The sequence below is a fragment of the Anopheles cruzii genome, chromosome 2 (genome assembly GCF_943734635.1).
Source record: "Anopheles cruzii chromosome 2, idAnoCruzAS_RS32_06, whole genome shotgun sequence".
In the NCBI taxonomy this organism is placed as follows: Eukaryota; Metazoa; Arthropoda; class Insecta; order Diptera; family Culicidae; genus Anopheles; species Anopheles cruzii.
In genome coordinates, this window is record NC_069144.1 from 44,107,063 (window position 1) to 44,126,104 (window position 19,042).

At 53.1% G+C, this 19,042-nt stretch overlaps 3 protein-coding genes across 3 annotated transcripts; 1 reads left to right on the forward strand and 2 right to left on the reverse strand.

The window, feature by feature from the left end:
* Positions 1-119: 119 nt before the first annotated feature.
* LOC128277496 (uncharacterized) lies at positions 120-2,387 on the forward strand. The gene is made up of 2 exons (XM_053015959.1): positions 120-370; positions 629-2,387. Exons 1-2 carry the CDS (start codon positions 192-194, stop codon positions 1,791-1,793), a joined length of 1,344 nt encoding a protein of 447 aa, XP_052871919.1. The 5' UTR covers positions 120-191; the 3' UTR covers positions 1,794-2,387.
* LOC128277497 (epidermal growth factor-like protein 7) lies at positions 1,943-9,690 on the reverse strand. The gene is made up of 7 exons (XM_053015960.1): positions 9,128-9,690; positions 2,982-3,074; positions 2,834-2,919; positions 2,538-2,759; positions 2,372-2,463; positions 2,184-2,294; positions 1,943-2,101 (listed from the first exon to the last, which is right to left on the reverse strand). The coding sequence occupies exons 1-7, from the start codon at positions 9,688-9,690 to the stop codon at positions 2,054-2,056; spliced, it is 1,215 nt and encodes a 404-aa protein (XP_052871920.1). The 3' UTR covers positions 1,943-2,053.
* A 4,662-nt stretch (positions 9,691-14,352) lies between these two features.
* On the reverse strand, positions 14,353-14,751 carry LOC128279126 (uncharacterized). Its single transcript, XM_053017846.1, has 2 exons — positions 14,603-14,751; positions 14,353-14,536 (listed from the first exon to the last, which is right to left on the reverse strand). The coding sequence occupies exons 1-2, from the start codon at positions 14,749-14,751 to the stop codon at positions 14,353-14,355; spliced, it is 333 nt and encodes a 110-aa protein (XP_052873806.1).
* Between the last annotated feature and the right edge of the window lie 4,291 nt (positions 14,752-19,042).

Below are 19,042 nucleotides of genomic sequence, written 5' to 3' on the forward strand. Positions count from 1 at the left end.
CGCGACGACTCAGACCTTTCACAGACGAAACGAAAGCGTTGGATAGGTAAACAAATCTCATCCTCCATCAACCCCCGAACTGTGCATTGAAGTGTCCGCCCGGTCCCATTGACCCCCACTGGTCCCGACCATCGGTGAACGGTTTGCGTGCGGAGGCTCCTGACGAAGTGGTCGCGGTGCGCGGCTCGGCTATGGAGGTAGATATGCGGTTTGTGCTGGATCGAACGAGCGACGCGGAGGAACTGTTGGAGACGGGCTATCAGAAGGGTTACTCCTGCAACCTGCCGCCCGTGTCGAGGGAGATGCTGTGGGACTACGTGCTGACCCTTATGCGTACCGTTTGCGCCAACGAGGCGCAGCAGAAAGCACTGTAAGTAGACGCACAAACGGCCGACGCGCGGGCCAGTCGCTGACCCCGCGGCGGCCAGTCGCCAACGGATTTTGGGCTGTCGTTTGGCGAATGTCAATCTGAATCTGGCAGATCCAGATGTCAGTTTGGCGACCGTCATCCGCGACAGACCACCGCGGGCCTGGGGCGGCGAGACACACCGAATTGCAGGATATCAGTGCAGCGACAGTGCAGTCGAATTATTTGTCGTTTCCTCCCCTCGCTCCCTCCCACCCACAGGCAAGAGGCTACCACGAGCAAGTGCGACGATGACGACGACTCGGTCGGGTACGTGCAGGTGCACCGCCAGGAATGTATCTGCACGGTCAAGGGGCAGCTGCACACGGTCAGCCCGGGAGAGGACGGCGAGAGCACGGAGGTCAAAATCTACCAGCTGTCGGTGGAGGTGGACGAGCAGCGGGAGCGCATCCAAGCGGTCAGCTGCCGGGACTGCGACGGGCTGGGATGCTGCCAGCACTCGCTGAGCTTTCTGCTGTGGCTTCACAACCGCAACGAGATTGGCAGCAACCAGGAGCGGGAGTGCTACTTCCGCACCCCGCTCGTGACCGAACTGGAACAGCTCGGTCCGAAACCGGACTTCAACAAGACGAAGGCGAAAAACTTTATCCGCGAAATCGTGCACGGCCTGCAGAAGGACGACATCGACTGTCCGCTGCGGTGGAACTTTTCGGCGGTGAACAAAAAGTTTTCCAACCTGTCGATCCACGAGCTGATCATGTGTGCGGTCAAGAACCGGTACGATGCGAACCAGTTTCTCGAGCACGCCCAGGCCGTGATCTCGTCGTCGGCCGCCACACTGCAGGACAAGGTCAAGTTTACGCCCCGGTGCAACGCCTGGTTCCAGGAGCTCCGGTACGGGCGCATCACCGGCGCCAAGGTGTTCGACTGCGTCAACCTGAACGTTGCCCAGCCCCTGCTGTACGAATCGATTCTCGGGTGCAACAAAGAGATCAGTCCGGCCGTGCACCGCAGAAAGATCCTAATCCGCCAGCGGCTCGAGGAGTACACGAAAACGACCTACGAGAACCCGCGCATCAAGATGAACGCCAACTACCCGATCATCTTCGACATCCCGGACGGCATCTCGCAGTCGCACGTGGTCGAGATCAAGTGCCCGCGGTCGGAGGAACACTCGAAGAAGTACCTCACCGAAGACGGGAGCATCAACGAGAAGTACTACATGGAGATGCAGATCCACATGCTGATGTACGGCAAGACGGCCGGCGTGATCTGCGTGGCGCACGAGAACTTTGACACCAACAGCGATCTGTACATGCACTCGTTCAACCTCAACAAGCCGTTCGCCGTGAAGAACCTGCAGAAGGCGATGGAGTACTGGAAGAACAGCGTCTACCCGGAGCTCTTCAGCAGCTGGTCCGAGTGAGGGCCGACCGTTTCGGAGTCATCGAGCGTAAGGGCGCGACACAGTGCAACGAGGGACCGCAGGAGCGCAGGAGAATATCTTAGAATTATGCTTATTTTTTATCTTCTTTCTTTGACAAAAACACACATAAGACACACATACACGCACACATACGAACACAGGCATCCCGATAGAGTTGTAGCATTTTAAGGACAATAAATGTAAGACTTTCATTCTAAAACATAGCACGCCGGTGGATGGCTGGTTAGCCGGAGCCGTCCTCACCGAGGCCGCTTTCCGTACTCCGTCGAGGGATAAATCCGTTGCGTCTGTGGGAAGCAGAGCAGAGGTGGTGCAAAGGTCCCATGAGAGGGGGGCTGATGCATTCAACTACGTGGCAGCGTGACGTACCAGTCGTGCCACCTGCGACTTTAGCACCGACACGGCATCCATCGCGTACTGGACCTTCTTGTTGAGCTCCTGTTTCTCACCGAACGATCTCCTTTCCTCGCGGGAAATCATCTGTCGGCGAAATCGGAAAAAAGTGGATCCCAATTAGCATCGATTCATCGAACGCCTTGCCTTCGCCGACGGCTTGCCTGTTCGAGTTTCGTTAACCGCGTGTCGAGACTGTCGTAATCTACGTCGTTTTCCATATCGCGTGCCTCCGTGGCGATGTCGTTCGTTTCGTCTGCAAAGGGGAAAACGCGAGCCCGAGCCCGGGTCTGAAATCGATGGTTCGCGCGTTGTGACGGGGGGTCTTACCGATCTTGCGGCAACTTTGGCGATCGCTGTGCAGCATAAACCCTTCGCGGCACGCGCAGTAGAACGAACCTTCGGTATTGTAGCAGGTCTGATCGCACGGTTTATGCTCCTTACACTCGTTTACGTCCAGCTCGCAGAGTGCACCGGTGAAACCTTTCGGGCACGAGCAGCGATCCGGTGCCGTGCACTGGCCGCCATTACGACAATTCGTTTGGCAAACGGCTGCCGATCGAGAAGAGGGAAACAGTGCCGTAAAATCAAACAGAGATCCCACTAAACCGAAGGGTGGTTCTTACGCTTGAAGCATCCTTCCGAAACGGTAGTCGCCGATTCCCAGCCGCGGCAACAAACTTCCCGCTTTGCCATCGGGTAGCTGTAGATGCTGTGCGTAGAAGATCGTACGGTGAGAATGGTGGCAAGCGATCGTTTGTGTCGGAAACTTACCGCATGCCGGAACAGGATGCCAGATCGGTGCAGGGTTGGAAGGGCGTCTTGACCAGCGACTTGCGGTACACGTAAACGGTACACACGTTTTTGCTGCAATCATAAAAAAAGGGTTTACGAAGGGGACGTAAATAATGGAACAAAAACAACGGCGATCGCTTGTTGAGTGATGATCTGCAGGCGTTAACGAGCGAATAAAGAAACGCACGATCATTAGCCGTTTTGTGTGTAGTTACTGAAAAGGAGTGAGAAAAAGGCACTTCCCGGTCGCAGTTAATCATTCTTCGAGGTCGTCGGTTAACGAGAATCGCCGAGAATTCCAATGATTTGGACTACGAGGCGAATCTTTCCTCATATTCGATGTTTCAAAAGTTGAAACCATTCTCTGAAATATGGTAAACAACCCATTTCACTCAAGGATTTAAAAGAACGTATTTGTAACGCATAAAATTACCATAACAAAATCGGAAACCATTCTTCGGCGAATGGGAATGGTCCCCCAAAAGCATAAGCGAAGAGAATAATGTGCACTTCCCGTCCACTAATGTCTCTATTAGCGTTCGATCCGATCGTTCTTGTTTTATTTGTGGCATCAGTTCTGCTTTTTTTGGCCCTCCTCGCAAAAGGTTCTTTTGCTCCGCTGAAACTATCTATCGGTGGTGGCGGTGGCCGATCTAAGATCGGTTTGCTAATTTTAGGAAATAAATTAATTCCCCCCCCATCACCGAGGGGGGGGGGGTGGGTTGCCATTCTTTCAACCGGTTCCCGCCGGCCGCGTGCTGGCCACCGTGCGAAGACGGCATTTTTTGTGTGGGAAAGCGAAGCGACGAGATGACCGATCGGGTTCACTCTCGCGCCCATCGATCTTAAGAGATCGTACTTTAATTGGTGCGCGTGAACTCGCGAGAGAACCCTCTTAAAGAAGATCCTAATTATCAAATCTTATCCGCAGGTGTGTGCGCGCGCGCGAGAGAGAGAGACAGATCATTCGAGTGGATGAATTAGAAGCACGGCCACAGCGCGCAATCAAATCTCAATCTCGATTTCGGGTGTGTCTCGAAATAAAGAATTCTCGCATCCGGAGGGCGCTTATTTTACACTTTCTCACTTCTTGCACGGTCGCGATCGTGGACTGATTTTCATGTCACCAACAATCTCGTGCCATTCGCGCTCTCTCTTGATTACGCGCTCAATTGAAAAACGGCGAGGAAAAGGCCTTTTCCGCCAGCTTCGCGTGCTTCTTCTTCGCGCGAGCATCCTTAGTCCGCACTTGATCGTCAATTAACCCGGACCGGTTAGATCCGGCCGACGGCGGTTGTGTCCGGAGCCCGCTCCGTTGCTGGTTCCGGTTCCGGTGTCCCTTTCCAGGCGCGACTGCAAAACGATGCACCGCGCGTCCGAGCTTCGTTCCTGGCTCTCCGATAATTTCGCAAATTATGTCGCCATCCGGCGGGCGAAAGTAGCACTGCCCTCGGCTCGTCTAGTCGCGTGTGAAATGTGAAATGTGTTGTGTTGTGTGTTTATTTTTATGAAAGTACGTGCGATCGTGATAATCGGTAGCACTGTGCGGTGAGACTGTGGTGGCGAAGGTTCCCGACGCACACCAAACCGCGGCTGTGGTGGCCAGCGAGTTCGAAGAGGCCATAATTATAAAAGCGAAGCCGAGCAATAATAACAAACATTCCGCCAGTTTGTAAATCTAAACGCAACGTGTGCTGCCGCCATTCGGTCAGGGTCGGGGCGCGACCGTTTGAGTGTGTGGAAAATTATGTTGCAGAAATAATGTGGTCACGGTATGTTTCCGTGTTCGTCCGAGCGCAAACTACATCGGAGCGAGCTTCAGCGAGAAGTTGATAAATGTTTGGTCGAATGAATCCGAAGAAAATCACACGGAAAAAGATCACACGAACCTTTCGAGGAGGGCGGTGATCGTCGATCGGGTGGTCCTACGCTGTCGCCTGCCGACACAAGAAAGGGGTTTCATTCTTATTCGCGTGTTTTATTAATAAATGAAATATGATCACCGGCGCGGTGGTATCATCGTCGTCGCGCGCTCGGTAAGCTGATCTTTTGGGGCACTTCGTGGGCGCCCGCAGTCGTGGCGGAGAAGGTCCTTGCCACCCATGCCCGGTCTAGTCTAGCCGCAGTGGCAGACAATAAATTTGCATCACGCTTTGCATAGCGCTGCGGTCAAAGTGTTGGCCGTTGCTGCACCAACGGCTGGCCAGTGTTTGAAGTTCAAGTTGCCGTGAATGTGACGCGCGTGACAATTGGCACGATCCGATCGGCGAAAGATCGGACCAAGACGAAGGCATTTGATTCGATTTGATCGAGACTAATGGAGCTTGATTTGCTGTTTGAATATCGGAAAAAATTTAATCAAATAAAGGATAATTGTTATGCGATAATTCTGGTCGATCGAGAACGATAAAGCAAACTGAATTACCAAGATATGCATCAGGGTTTACTAAATTACTTCATTTCCTTCTTGATTGGATATGCATTTCTTTGCCAGAAGATGATCAATCCTTCACCTAATTAATTCTTAATGTGAATTTGCATGCCACCAGATCGTAACGATCAGTGGCTAAAGGACGTTAGAAATTTATAACGTTCCAATTAAATCCGGCATTGGCCGACCAGTGCTCGAGCCTCGAACACTTTGCCACTAAATTGCAAAGCGTGCGTCAATTGGCAGCCACTTCCGTGGTTGGGAACGGAAAACAATTTCTTAAGCCTCGTTTCGGGCGGGCAGGAAACTTTAAGTAAGCCATTGAACACGCGTACGGTGTGGCGTGCCTTGCATAGTTTACAGCTTATGGGTGCCCTTCGCGCACGAGGTGCATCGTGCGGCACACACACGCACACAGAAAAGGATTTTTCTGGGCGAACCGGCATAGCATTAAATTGCCGCACGCCGAAGGAATTCGCACACTGCAAACAACAATCAATCATGTGGTGCGATCGGCTTCACATAATTCACCCCGTAATGGCGTCATCGATGCAGCCAACTCCGCCGGAACGCGCGCAGGATACGGAAGGCGGCTCTCGGTGGGTCCATTGGCCGATTATTTTAAGAACATCACTCGTGTGCTCTTGAGGTTGGTTTCCCGTCCTCGTCGGCCGTCCTCGGGTCGGTCCCCCATGTACCTCCAATCGTGAGTCGTTACAACTGCAGTTTGCTTACACAAATTGGACCGCCAGGATGCAGTAAGTGGCCCTGGAGGAGGTAGCGTGACGAGCTGCCTCGGTAGCTTTATAAGGCAATAAAAGCCTCATATCGTTGATAAGCCCGCGCACCGTGTATGCAAATGGGCGGCCACACTCATAAAAGAAACGTTCAACGGATGAGTGTCATTTTACTCCGTACTTTTTAGGCCCAAGAAGAAGATTGTCGAGCACCATAAAGGTAGCTCAGCATCATTCGCGAGGCCTCGTGGCAGGACCTATTTGACAAAAGACGTACCAGAGCACCTGGCCATTTCGGGTTCTCGACACAATGAGGAAGCGACGTGAGGTAGAGTTATTGAATAATTTACTGTGACTGATGGAAGGTGCTAGAGTGGCGATAAGTGGTCTCAGGTGTGAATAGAAAAAGCAGTTTAGCAGGTCTATCCTTTTCGCTCTTTCGTCAGTCGTCATTTTCTGTTGGCGTTTTGGCTGAATAATGTTCTTATCCGCCGCGCGGTTCCGGCGTGTAACGTTGAATAATGTCACTCATTCAGCTAGTGACAGTAAGAGATTGATTTATGACGTGTTTAAATGAAGAGAAATATTTGAAAACCGGGAACATCGTAAATTTCCAACTTTTGACGTAAACCCCAAAAATTGTCCGTTAAAATTGGAAACCCTCCGATTGAGTATTACGCGCTCAAATCTCCGCTGGCCGCACGGCGATGGCGCACGGTATAGACGAGATGGTGTTCCCCTTTGCCACCGAAGGACTGCAACCGAAGGTTGTCGGAACATTCGGAACACATGTTTCCTCCGGTCACCCCCGGGTGCGCGGGCCCGCCACACCTTTTTACGGCCAGTTATTAATAGGAAGACGCGTGCGAAAGTGTCGACAGTGTCGGGCGCGCGAATGGTCGGCTGGGCCTGGGTAGGCGGAAGTTCGTCGGCGTCTAGCGTGCGTATCGTATCGCCAGCGACCGACCCACCGACTCGTGTGACTCATGGCGTGACCGACCAACCTGTGATGTGTGAATTTATGCACACACGACTCCCCTCGCCGGGGCCGCCGTTGCATCGTGGCCGCCGGAATGTGGCACAATAATTTTGCACGCCTCATTTGCAGGACACGGTCCTCGTGGAGTGGAGTTGTAAACCGGGACCAAAGGGTGATAAAAATCGCGCAACGAGAGGCGCCGTTTTGGCCATCATACTCATAATGGCGTTCTCAGGAGCAAGAATCTTTTTCGGGGCCCTACATAAATCGTGATTACGATAAAGTGGGCGCCCCGAACGGAGCATGTGGCGAATCCATCGACCGCAGCGTGGCGCGGCCAATTGCCACCGCTTTTCTGCTGACAACTAATGACTTATTGGGTATCGTTGTCGATAGTAATGTGCGTGGCAGGGTTCGGGTTCAGGGTGTACCCATGTACACGCTCCAATCGTGCGCTGGTGACTTATTGCTTCCATAATTCATTAATTTCAAAACGGGAACGCTCCCGGCAGGCAGGAGGGGGCCGTGCAACGAGGGAGCGGAGGTTCTGGCGGGGAATTGATTGATGCGTGATGGGTGAAGTTTTCCCATGCCGAAGCCTGAGAAATGCGAAGGAAAATTATCCCCCTTTTTTCTGTGTAACTCCCTTCCGGAGAGCGAAACATGCGGCCGATTTGGTCGGTATGTCGAACGTGTGTTGAGTGATTGTTGTAATGGGGATGGCAACACATCGAGTGGATGCTATTATGGAACATCTGAGTCACATCGGGAAGTAAACGTTCGCCCATCGGAGAAGTGAAACATTTGTTTGAGATTGAAAGGGATTATTGAAGCTAATGTCCATGAAAATGCCTCAAGGAAGTTATTAAAAACTGCGTGCAACTGGAGATCGCAGCGTCTTGAGAGCGTTGCAATATTGCCAGCAGGAGACAAACTTCCCTGCAGCTGCACTGTTTGTCGAGCTAATGGCAATGCCGATCCAGGTTGATCGGGGACATTAACGGGGCTTTTGACAAGAACCATTCCTGTAATGGGCGTCTTGAGGTGCCATTCCTGAAACCATCGCTTGAGACAAACGAGTTGTGTCAAGGCGTTGCTTCTCGCACGCCATAACAATTCGTCAGATGCTGGAAGCTGAAGCAAAACCGAAGGAGAGGCCAACATACTTTGCATCACGGCATGAGATGGTGCAAAAATCCGATTTCTGCTCGGCACGAAAGCGCGCCCGAAAATCGTTGCCATCTTCATCAGATAATAAAACGCATAAATTCGAGTTCTTCGCCGGCACAATGAAAGTGGTTCTGCTGCTGGGTGGCACCAGGACCGCCGTGGTTTTCTGCAGCCCGAGTGGCGCTGAGTTATGGTTTGCTTTTAATTAGCAAATTTTTCCCCGTTTTGCTCAGCGAAGCGGAAGAAGCAGAAACCATCATCGGCTGGCATCTCGGGGCACACAGAGATGGAGCGAGTTCAAAAGAACTAAACCACCTCATCGTCAAATCGCAACCCGTTTGCGCGAAGATCATCTCCGCAGGAGTTGCATTAATGTTGCTCTAAGCGATCGTGGCGAACGTGCGGCACGTGTGGGTCGAGGATCAGCAAAATGGAGTTTCATTGAAGGAGGAAGAAATAAAACAGCGCGAATGGCATAAAGTGCAGCACGGCGAACTTTGTGGCCACAATTCATGATTTGATCGTTATGATTATGTCGAGAAGCCCGTACCGTATGTTTGGTAACATGAGACACGGTCACTGTGTCGCCAACGACCGTTGGAAGGTACGTGTATAAAAGCGAAACGTACAGAATGCGTTACGTGATGGCACAATGGTCGAAGAAGTAGATTCGAATTACTTTACTATCCAGTTGACAACAGTTTCTAGTCCATTTTTGCACACTTCCTGATTGTTCTCTTGTTCAATCGAAAATATTGTGGCGAGTGTCTCGAAGTGCGTAAAATACGGTAATCCGTTCGGTGCTTACCTCGTGCTGTTCAACCCACGACTTCCGCCCGAACTGATGACGCTTCGCGTGAGCATTCGGTTCACGGGACGAGACGATGCGCTTCCCCCCGTGGGGGACCGCTTCGTTTCCGACTCTTGCACCAGCGTCCTACCCCATCCGTTCGGGATCGTTCCGCCGGCCGGCTGATGGTGATGCTGTCCGCCCCGTGAATGGCGTCGATGCTGGGGCGGAGTATCCTGACGGCTCCCATGCCCGGGCCGTTGCGGCTGCTGCTGATGGTGGTGATGAAAGTGAGGCTCGATCAGCGATCGTACGCCGTAATCGTTTCCGCGATTAACGCTCGCAGGACCACTTATTAGCGCGTAGCTGGCCGAGTGGCCTAAGGACGTCTGGTTCCTGCGGTCGGACTGCGCCCGATGCCTTTGGTGGTGGTGGTGCTTTCGCTGATGCTGCTGCTGCTGGTAGTGGTGGCCAGCATCGGCCTCAGTCGCGGAGTCTTGTAACGCCCGCGAGACACTTTCGCAGCACAGCGTCAGCACGATCGCAACCGCGACCAGATGGCGCGATAATTCTCTGCTCATAGTTACCGCGTTTCGTTTCTGTGTTATTAGTATTATTACGTGCGATTATCGGGTACGACCCAAGCACACAACCACACGCGCTGAAACCCGCGAGAGAGTTCGTCACCGTTCGGCGGATAACGTTTGAGTCGGTACAATAAAGTGCTGGTTGAGGCAGCCACTGCTGAAGGTGCTTCTTCAAGGCCGAAGATTACGAGATCAGTAGCGGTGTGCGGTGTGTGTCTGTGCGTGGATAAAGAAGCCTTTGCACGGGAGCTCGGTCGGTCGCCGCGGTACAATTATCTTTAACCGACCTGAACCGACCGTGCGGCAGCTACAATCAGCACCCAATTAGGCCTTGGCGCGGGCCACCGTCCGCGGGTGTGTTGTCTTAAACCCTCGGCAAACTCGCGCTCTCAGGTGAACCACCTCGGCTCGGAAGATGCGGCTGGCGGCGCTGCGATATCTCACGCGCGGCGTGCGTTCGTCTTCCGTAAACCGGCACCACAAGAGACCCCACTCTCGCCACACAAATATTGGCACACTTGGGGCCCTCACTTGGGGCGCCACCGAGATTTGGGCTTTGCTCACCGAAGAGCGAGAGAGAGAATCCGTGACCGCGAACTTCGGAACCACCACCTCAGAATGCTTTCGGAAGGATAAACAAACTCGCGGCGATCGAGCGCAGAACTGGATTAAACAATAAAAATCGGACAGATACACACACACGCAAGCAGAGACGGTCCGTTAATCTGAAGACGACCCCACCGCACCGCACCACTGTTGGGACCGTTTATGTTTTTTGCTCCACTCGGGAAGCAAACACACCGGCGGCCGTTGACGCAATGCTACTTCCTTGTGGCGGTTCTGGGTTCTCCAGGCGTCTCTCTTTCTCGCGCTCTCTCTCTCTCGCTCTGTCTTGCTCTCACACGCGAACTCGCGGATCGAGACGAAGCGACCGATCGCGCCAACGGTCTCAGCCGGACTAATCCGCGGGTACGTTCTGCGCGCCCAACCGACACCGGCCAGCATCATAGTACCTAGGACCGTACCACAGCATCCGCAGCTCCTTTGTCACATGTGGAGTAGTGCCGGGGCTTCGGTGGCCCGCGAACGATCGTGCGTGATCGTTCGTTTTGTTTGTGTTGCTCGTTCGCTACGGGCAAGTCGCTCTCTCGCTCTCTTTCTCGTTCGCTGGGCAAATGCATCCGCGAGATGCAACTGCAACGGAGAACACTGGACGGAGGGTTTAGAATTACAGATGATCGCCACAAGCGCGAACTCTTACCGGGTTGGTAATCCGATGGAGAGAGAGAGCCGGAATGCTATCGCACGCGAAATACGATCGTGGAATATTTGATCCTCGACGATAAGTCAACGCGTCTCTTGGTCTGCGGTGGCAGCGCGAAAGCGTGGACAATGTTTGAAGAAACTCTTCTTGAAGAAATTCACTCACTGCATAAGTCGGTTGCTACATTCGGCGTTTCAGAAGGTCAGGCTAAACGAGCACTACCGGTGTCCCAAACCGATACGAGAAAGGCACTCCAAGGAGAGCTACCGATTTATGGCTACGGTAACCTGTGACCCTCCTCCTTAGTGGGGGTTGTGGCCTCTAGTGGCCCGAGGCCCCTTTTCTGGACGACGAGATCCAATCGACACCCGCTGCTCAGTATGCGCATAGCATTAACACTTGGCATGCTGCCAATTAAGGGTTGACTCATCCTTGTTGCCTACTCCATGTGCCGGACCTCTCGGTTCTTTGTTTTTATTTCCTGCATTGCTGAGTCCGTGCCGCCGTGCCGTTTGCGTTGCTCCTTTTGTTCTAGCGTTCTTTTTTTGCTATTGCTACGTTATTTTATCTCTTTCCTACAGTTGACATGGGTTAGTTCTATCCCTTCCTGCTTCCACTTTATGACCAGAGCCGCACGTGTTTGTAGAGATGACTTTTTGGTTTACTTTGTTTTGATTTCCCCACCCGGGCGTCTAATGATCTGCAGGCCGATCAGTGATCGAGATGGAGCTCGTGCACCACAAGGAAGCAGACCAAAGGCCCGGGTGAAGCATATTTTTATTCAGCCAGAGAATGGATGGAGTGGTCGCCCCAACATGTTCCCGTTGGCGAACTGGCAACTCCCATTAGCAAAACTAATTCCACGCCCAGCAGACCATCCTAGCCGTCCATTAATTCTCCCTCTGGGATCCCGGTTTGCTGGAGATCGGCCACTAAAAGGCTAACGCAAAGATGAAGATCCACATGTTAAATCTCCTACCAGGCGCTGCGGCGGTCATCGGCTATCGTCATCGTCCGGCGGCGGGTCATTTGCGCAGGCGGAATGCAGACCGCGAACTGGCTACGGCTAACATCCTCCGTCGTGGCCTCAGCTCTGACCGGATGTTGACCTTTAGCACTTTCGTGCCCACCACCCAGAGTGCGCGAAGCGGGCGACGAAAAGGCTAGCGAAGTCGTCTTTCCTTAGCCCACACCGCCAACTCCGTGCATGAATGGACACAAAACAGCGGAAACATTCCCAGATGCCGTTGGACGATAAGATGGGCTTCCACGCAGAAACTGACCTGCTCTCTGGGTGTCTGGGGTGCTGAGACGCACTATTTATGGGTTCGCACCGCGGTGGCGTGGTGCAATTTTGAAACATGAGCCATGACGTCGCCGTCCATTGACAAGCGACTTCCTGTAGCCGCCTGCAGCTGATGGCCACCGCCACGATTGAAGCGAGCTCCTTGGAGCTCCCCCGTGACTGAATTCGATGGCACGATACGATCGCCAGTCACGCTATGCTCGTGATCGATACTTATGCTGTCTCAACGCCCAACTGCGTGGTGGCTCGCGTGGTCTGGCCTTCCGAGAAAAGGAAACCTGTTTCTCGCTATCAAACGCTGGCTGGCTGGGTCGCCCCGGTACTTGGCTACTCTTGCCCGTAGATGGGCAAGACCTCTCCGGTACCAGAAATGGAAGGTACCGAAAAATTAGCGTCGATCGATCTCTTGCGTGGAACTTCACGGCGGTGGCGGCGGCGGCGACGGCGGTGACCTTCCCGGCCACGAGCACGTTCTTGGTGGAACCGCGTCGTGATGTGGAACTCTCTCAGTGGAACAACCAGTAGACGGAAGTGACAGCGGAGGTCTTAACACTGGATCAGCAGCCTGCAGTCGTCGATGCAGTTTGTGGTGAGGCGTTGTCACACCCTTTCAAAAGTTAAATAAAGCCCCTTACCAGGTGTGCGGTGTCCCCGGTACACTTGTCCGTCTAGATTAAGGCTGCCGGTCGGAAGGGTGTGGAACAATTGCAAGCTGTCACTGATTCGCCGTGTCGCCTTTTTTCTCACGTCTGCCTTTTTTGTCTGCCCGCCGCCGCCCCAAGCGTGGTCTCAAAGAAACCGGTGGCTGGTGCGCCTTATATGGGTGACGTTAAGCAGAGGCACTTCAAAACCTGATAGCCACTCCCGCTGACGTTGAGCCACTGCAGAGAGAGCCACAATACGTAATCACGAGGCATGGCCCGAACGAATGCAGTTACGTTCCTGGCTACCAAGCCCAGACTGGGCTGAAGCAGAAGAAGAATAATCACCGGCAACGGATTCGCGCGAGAGGATTTATTTATTTGTTTATGCTGCCCACAGAAGACAGCCATCGCGGAGGGGCGGGCGCCATACGATCGAGCAGACGGCGAATGAACCCTTCTGCTTCGGAAGAATGGAGAGCAATCTTGATTATGAGTGTTTCCATTTTTCATTCGTTTATGAAATGGCGAGACGCCTTCAAAGGTTCAAACACCGTGTAACGGATGTTTTACGGAAGTCGCAGACACTAACAAATAATCACATCACCCGACTGACAACCGGAAGTGAAGCGGCCATGTTCGAACTGCCACTTTTGATCGTTTCCACAAGCGTCATTGATCAATCGTTCAGCATCCCTGCACGCAGGCCATAATGGCGAACTTGAACGCCATTCGTCCGGCGGAATGTCCATTAACGAATAAATTGAGCATACAGCGGCCGCGCGAAAGAGGTTAATAAAATCGTCCAACGCGTTGACACGTCGCGGAGGAAGCGAATCACGACCCACTGGAGAAAGACCATCTTGTCTGGCCCCACTTGAGAAGGAGTGCAGGTTGTTTCGAAATCGGTGCACGGCATGCACTGCGCCATTTCATTGTCAATGTCAATCGCGTGGGTAATGGGGGTTGACGCTCGAAGGTCCTAGGGGTCAGCGTTGCAATTACGGACCAGCATCTCTCCATCAGCCCAATGTGTTGCAGTTCGGACACGGAGCCCTTTGGTTTGTTTTCTGTTTGTTTTCTGTTGTAATAAACAAATCGGCGCAGTCTGACTAAGCCCATCTGCATTATGTAGTGCGATGCTCGCCACTTTTACGATTACCAACAACCGTTGAGAGATGGGAATGAATCGAACCGGAAATGCAAAACCGTCGATAAAATGTATCGCACGCTCACTCACGAGAAGTGCACGCTCGCGATGCATTTGCTCGGTGCTATCGTTAAACTGTCGGCAATTGAATCCCCATAACCGTTTACTGTTTACCGAGCAACGTTTATCGTACTTCCTACCGTGGCGTAGCGTGGAGTGATTTATGGCGTGGAAGCCGACTGCACTTCGGGGTCGGGTTCACAGCAGTTCTCCTCCCGGGTCAGAGTCCTTCGCACTACTCCGGGCACGGAACGGCACGCAGTGATCCACTTGCCGACGAGACTAGCTGCCAGCGGGGCATCTCGGTGTGTAGCGCAATCCTCGGACGAAGTTGATTGATCTTCTTCAGCAACCGTCGCTGGACCAGCTTCGTTCGGTAAGCGTTCACGTACTTGCGGGTCACCGGACGCATCCTTCGACTTGATGGCGGGAAAGATGTTTGTTAATGGCATGGCGCGGTGTACGGATCTGATGGTGGAACTTACAATGCGTAGAGATGATGTAAAACATCACTACTGTTCAGCACCAGATGTTGGAGGCGACGCTGGTTGATGGTGTGCATACCGAAGTACAGCACAGAAATGGCCATCCCGATCGTAGCGCCCGCGTAGCCGTACAGAAACAATGTGTGCATTGCTTCGGAAGCCAAACAGTTGCAGGGTAACCTGATTGAAATCACGAAAATTTGGAGTCAGCTTGGAATTCAGCCGAAGAAAGATGGAACCAAAACGCTTGTGCTGATTTTCTGTCATACTTTCAAACAAAGGTTGCTTCGATTGTGAAACTGTTTTGCCACTGTTCGAAAACTGTTCGATCCCAGAAAGCCTCCTTTAATTATCTGTGAAGGATGGCTCGCTCAGGGCGTATAAATGCGATGTGTGTGTGTGTGTGTGGTTAAGGCCACCATACACCGCCCCCTAAACTGAGCCGTTGATCCCCGGGACCGAATGACGTCATCGTTTATGCGGCAGCCAGTGGAGCGTGCTGTGGAAATGGGATCCCTCCGAGCCCGCAGCGAGGGTTCTCATTGCGAACTCACGCGCGTCATGTCCTTCAACTTCCGACTCTTGTTTTGCGCCCCTTCGACAAGCCCATTCTTCAGCAGCAGCGCGTGTGCGGTTGTGTGCGTTTGGGGGTTTGTTGTCGCCCAGAACGGTTGTCCTTTTCTGGGCATGTGGAGAGGCGCCTGTCGTGCCGGAGTTCGCAGTCAAGGTTGTGCAGCGAGCAGCATTTAGTCGGCCGTTATGGCCTTGTCTACCAAACTCCACAACCCGTTGTTTATTTTTATTTTTTCCTGCGAGGTGCACCGAGTGGCCTCACCAGCCTAGTTGGGTCTAGTTAGACTATGGGTTGGCTCACTTTATCCGATTCGGATCGCTAAGTAGCTTCGTTAACATCGATACACTACTTCCGGGAACACGCTTTTCTTGCCATTTAGACATGCATTCCGCTACGACACATGCCGTATACGGACACGTGTTAACCTAGTTTTTTTTACTCTGCTCTTTCTCCCGCGCGGACGACGGATCCGGAAGTGTCCTTCGAATGCCGATAAGGCGTTAGGCGTCAGATGGTGCCAAAACCGCTAACAAGCGTCACTTCCGTCCGGGCTTTCTATGGTATTCCTTACGCCTCTGTCGTTGGCCATCTTTTATGGTGGGGAGTTTCAGCATAATCATTCATATTTCCCGGCACAGCGGCACCGAACATGACACGGCATCCGAGCAGCGCGATACCGTTGCCATCCATTGATAAAGGACGGAGCGAATCCTATTTATAGTTGCAGCGTTTATCTAGGCATGAATCTAGGTGAATGATATAAAAATAGGCTCTTTCCACCTTTAGCCTACCGCATTAATGTCTATTCTCAAATGAAGCATTGTAATAAAATGGTTAAATGCAAACAAAGAAAGCTATCTGTTTTGGGGAAAATAAATCATAAAAAAGTCTGGGTTTTACAACCTGTTACAATGTGTTGTTCTCGTCTCGTGAGACAAAATACAAAGAAGATTTTATGTACTCCGTTACATTCTGGTAGGCGGTTTGTTATCAGATCACAGCCACTTCAGAGCGGGCGGCCCGCATGTTATCATCGCCACGTAATCCGAGGTCAGTGTTCCCATAAGTGACCGCGCCGTGTGCCGAGCGCGTCCATCTTCCCTTTCTCCGGTCGCAGGCGCCATGTTACGCAACGGAGCAAGCCAGTGCCGAGCCCTCGAAAGTGGCCAACTACACACACACACACGCGCGCGCCCCAGGATACCACCCGCGCCCGTCTAGATCTCCCATTTCGCCGGAACAAAACACCGTTCGCCGCGAGTTCCCAGTGAGAGCCTTGGGGCGGACCACCGTGCCATGCGAACCCGAAGCGTGTGCGGTGTGTATCCTGTCGGGAAAAGCCCTGAGTGCCCAACAGGACCGGAGAGGACCCGATCCGTTCGTGCCGCGGTTCGTCACGGTTCAGTCTTGTGAGTGAGCAGCACGAGCGTGAACGTGAAAGTTCGTTAGACGCACCGCAGTTCGCACAGGCTTCTCCTTCGCCTTGTGCAGATTGTGAACCTTTAGGGGGCAGGTTTAGGGCAGGCGGCACGGGGATAGCGGGGAAGGGATTTTCCATCCCAAAAAAACACCTTCGCAGGGTGGACATCGGAGTCACCGTTTTTCCGACAGGTACCAGGTTTTTCCGGTTTTACCGGGTTTTTCGGTTCCTCCAGGAAACTCCGTGGAGAATAATGGTGTCCAACGTTGAAAGTGTACCGGCAAAGGCCACGAAGTCCTCGAGACGTCGAGCGGTTTTGTTCGCCCGTCTGCTGCGTCGGTGTGGTTGAGGCTTTTGCTCACCTTGCCGACGAACTTTCGGGCGATTCGAATCACGCACATCCCAGCAGGCCAGGGCAGTGCCCAATACAAGGGGACTCAAGTGACTGCCGCCGCATAACGAGGACCAGTGGAAAATTGCTTTCCATTTTTTGTGCTTCACTTCTTTTGACCACACCATTTTATTGCCCTCGCCAATCCACAGAGAAATACCATCGAACAAACGAGAAAAAAAAAACACACACAGGATTTATTCCATTGTGGTCGCGTGTGTATCCCGCAGCAATGCCTACACGATGGTGAAAAGAAGCAGACAGTAGCAGAGAGCGAGAGCAAACACTATAGTGTGGAACCGGTGGTGGAAATCGTAACGGGGAGCAGTTTTCCCGAACCGAGAGAGTGAGCGAGTGAGTGAACGAATCGGAGTGTGTGCGATTATTGGGAAAGCTCCGGAGAGAGCAACAGCGAGCAGAGCACCCAACACCCAGCGCGAGAGCGCGTGAAAAGCGTGAGCGGTTAACGTTCCTGGTGCTGGTAGCTCGAGTTTTCCTCGCGCTTTTCCGGATCGATCCGAGCCCAGGCACGGAAGGCACCAGCAGCAGCAGCAGCAGCAGCAGCAGGACACCGTTCACCTTGGCCTGGCTTGAAGGCGTGAGAAATTCGAGATTCCAGTTCGAGACCCAAAACAAGGCACGTTCAGTCTGCGGGCGCTTTGCAACAACTAGTCCTTCAGTGTAGTTCGGTTGGAGGCCCAAAAAGCCTCAAGGAGAGTGTCTCAGAACAATAGAAAGCTGGCTTAATAGTGTGGTGTTAAACGACAAGAAAGTCAACAACCAACGACGTAGAACCGCTACTTCACCCATCTGGGCTGGGCTGGGTTCGGCCATCGACACAACGTGGATTACGGACAGATTGCACCGACCTCACCGTTCCGTTCCGCGGTAAGTAAGCGTCAACTACGATGGGGCCCATAAAACGATGGCATCCGTGGCAAAGGGTCCCGAAAGTCCCTGTTTGTCATCACGGGCGGGCATCAGAAACTTGACACCGAAAGTACTCTGGCCTGGCCGGAATGTGCGGAGCTCTTGGTCGGCAAAAAAGGACACACACATCCCGCACACACATCCATATCCACCCCCGATGGGACGGGAGTCGAAGTTGTTTCGCGTGCGCTGACATAAGCACTTCTGGCTCTTCAACATTTCGGGGTAAGTTGGGGCTTTCTGCGCTGTTGCCGGCTCTGTTGTTCAAAGTTCGGCACCGAACAAAGCCACGGAACGAAAGGATTTCACCAAGCACGACACAGGACGGGCGAAGTCCTATGTCCCATAAAACAAAACCCGTCCGGAACGCCAGGGCTCGGCCGGGCGAAAGAGTAAAAGTAAACTTTTCTCATTACGCCCACGGACCCTGACTGTGTCCGTGTGTGTGTGTGTGTGTGTGTGTGCGCAAATTAAACCAAGACCCACGGGCACTGGGCCGCATGCGGAATCGTGCGCCGTCGTCACCTGGAGACGCCGTTGACGCCCGGAGTGGAAATGGGCAGCATAACTTTGGCGACAAACAGAAAACAACAGAAGCGAGTAACGAAAACAGTAAGACGGAGGGTGCGGCTGCCCTGTAGTAGATTGGCCATTTGCCAAAAACCTGCCGGGCAAGCCACCGCGCCGCCAGTCGCGCACTGTTGGTGGTCTGCCGGTGAGCGTGATTGGGCCGGACATTATGTAAATTCAAGCCCGCCGCCGGGTGACTTAGCTATTCGCCAGCTATTCAAGACACGGTGCGAGGCCTCCATTATCCTGCTGCCATGCCGGTGCCGGTGGGGCGTGATAAGAAGTTCGGAAGCCACTTTTCAGGGCACGTAATTAGAAATGAGGGGATGCTGGTGAGGGAGATTGAATTTGCGACACAAGACACCGTGCCGTCCCTCCGTCCCCCGTGGTGACGCCATTGTTGCCACGGGGGACGCGGTGCTTGAGATTAATCGAATCCTGGCCGTGCCCGCCGTCACGGCCAATAGTCGGCAGACTTTGTTACAAGATGAAATCACAAGCGTCCCGGGTCGACCTTTGGACCCAGTCACGGGTACGCACGAGGGTCGACCTTCA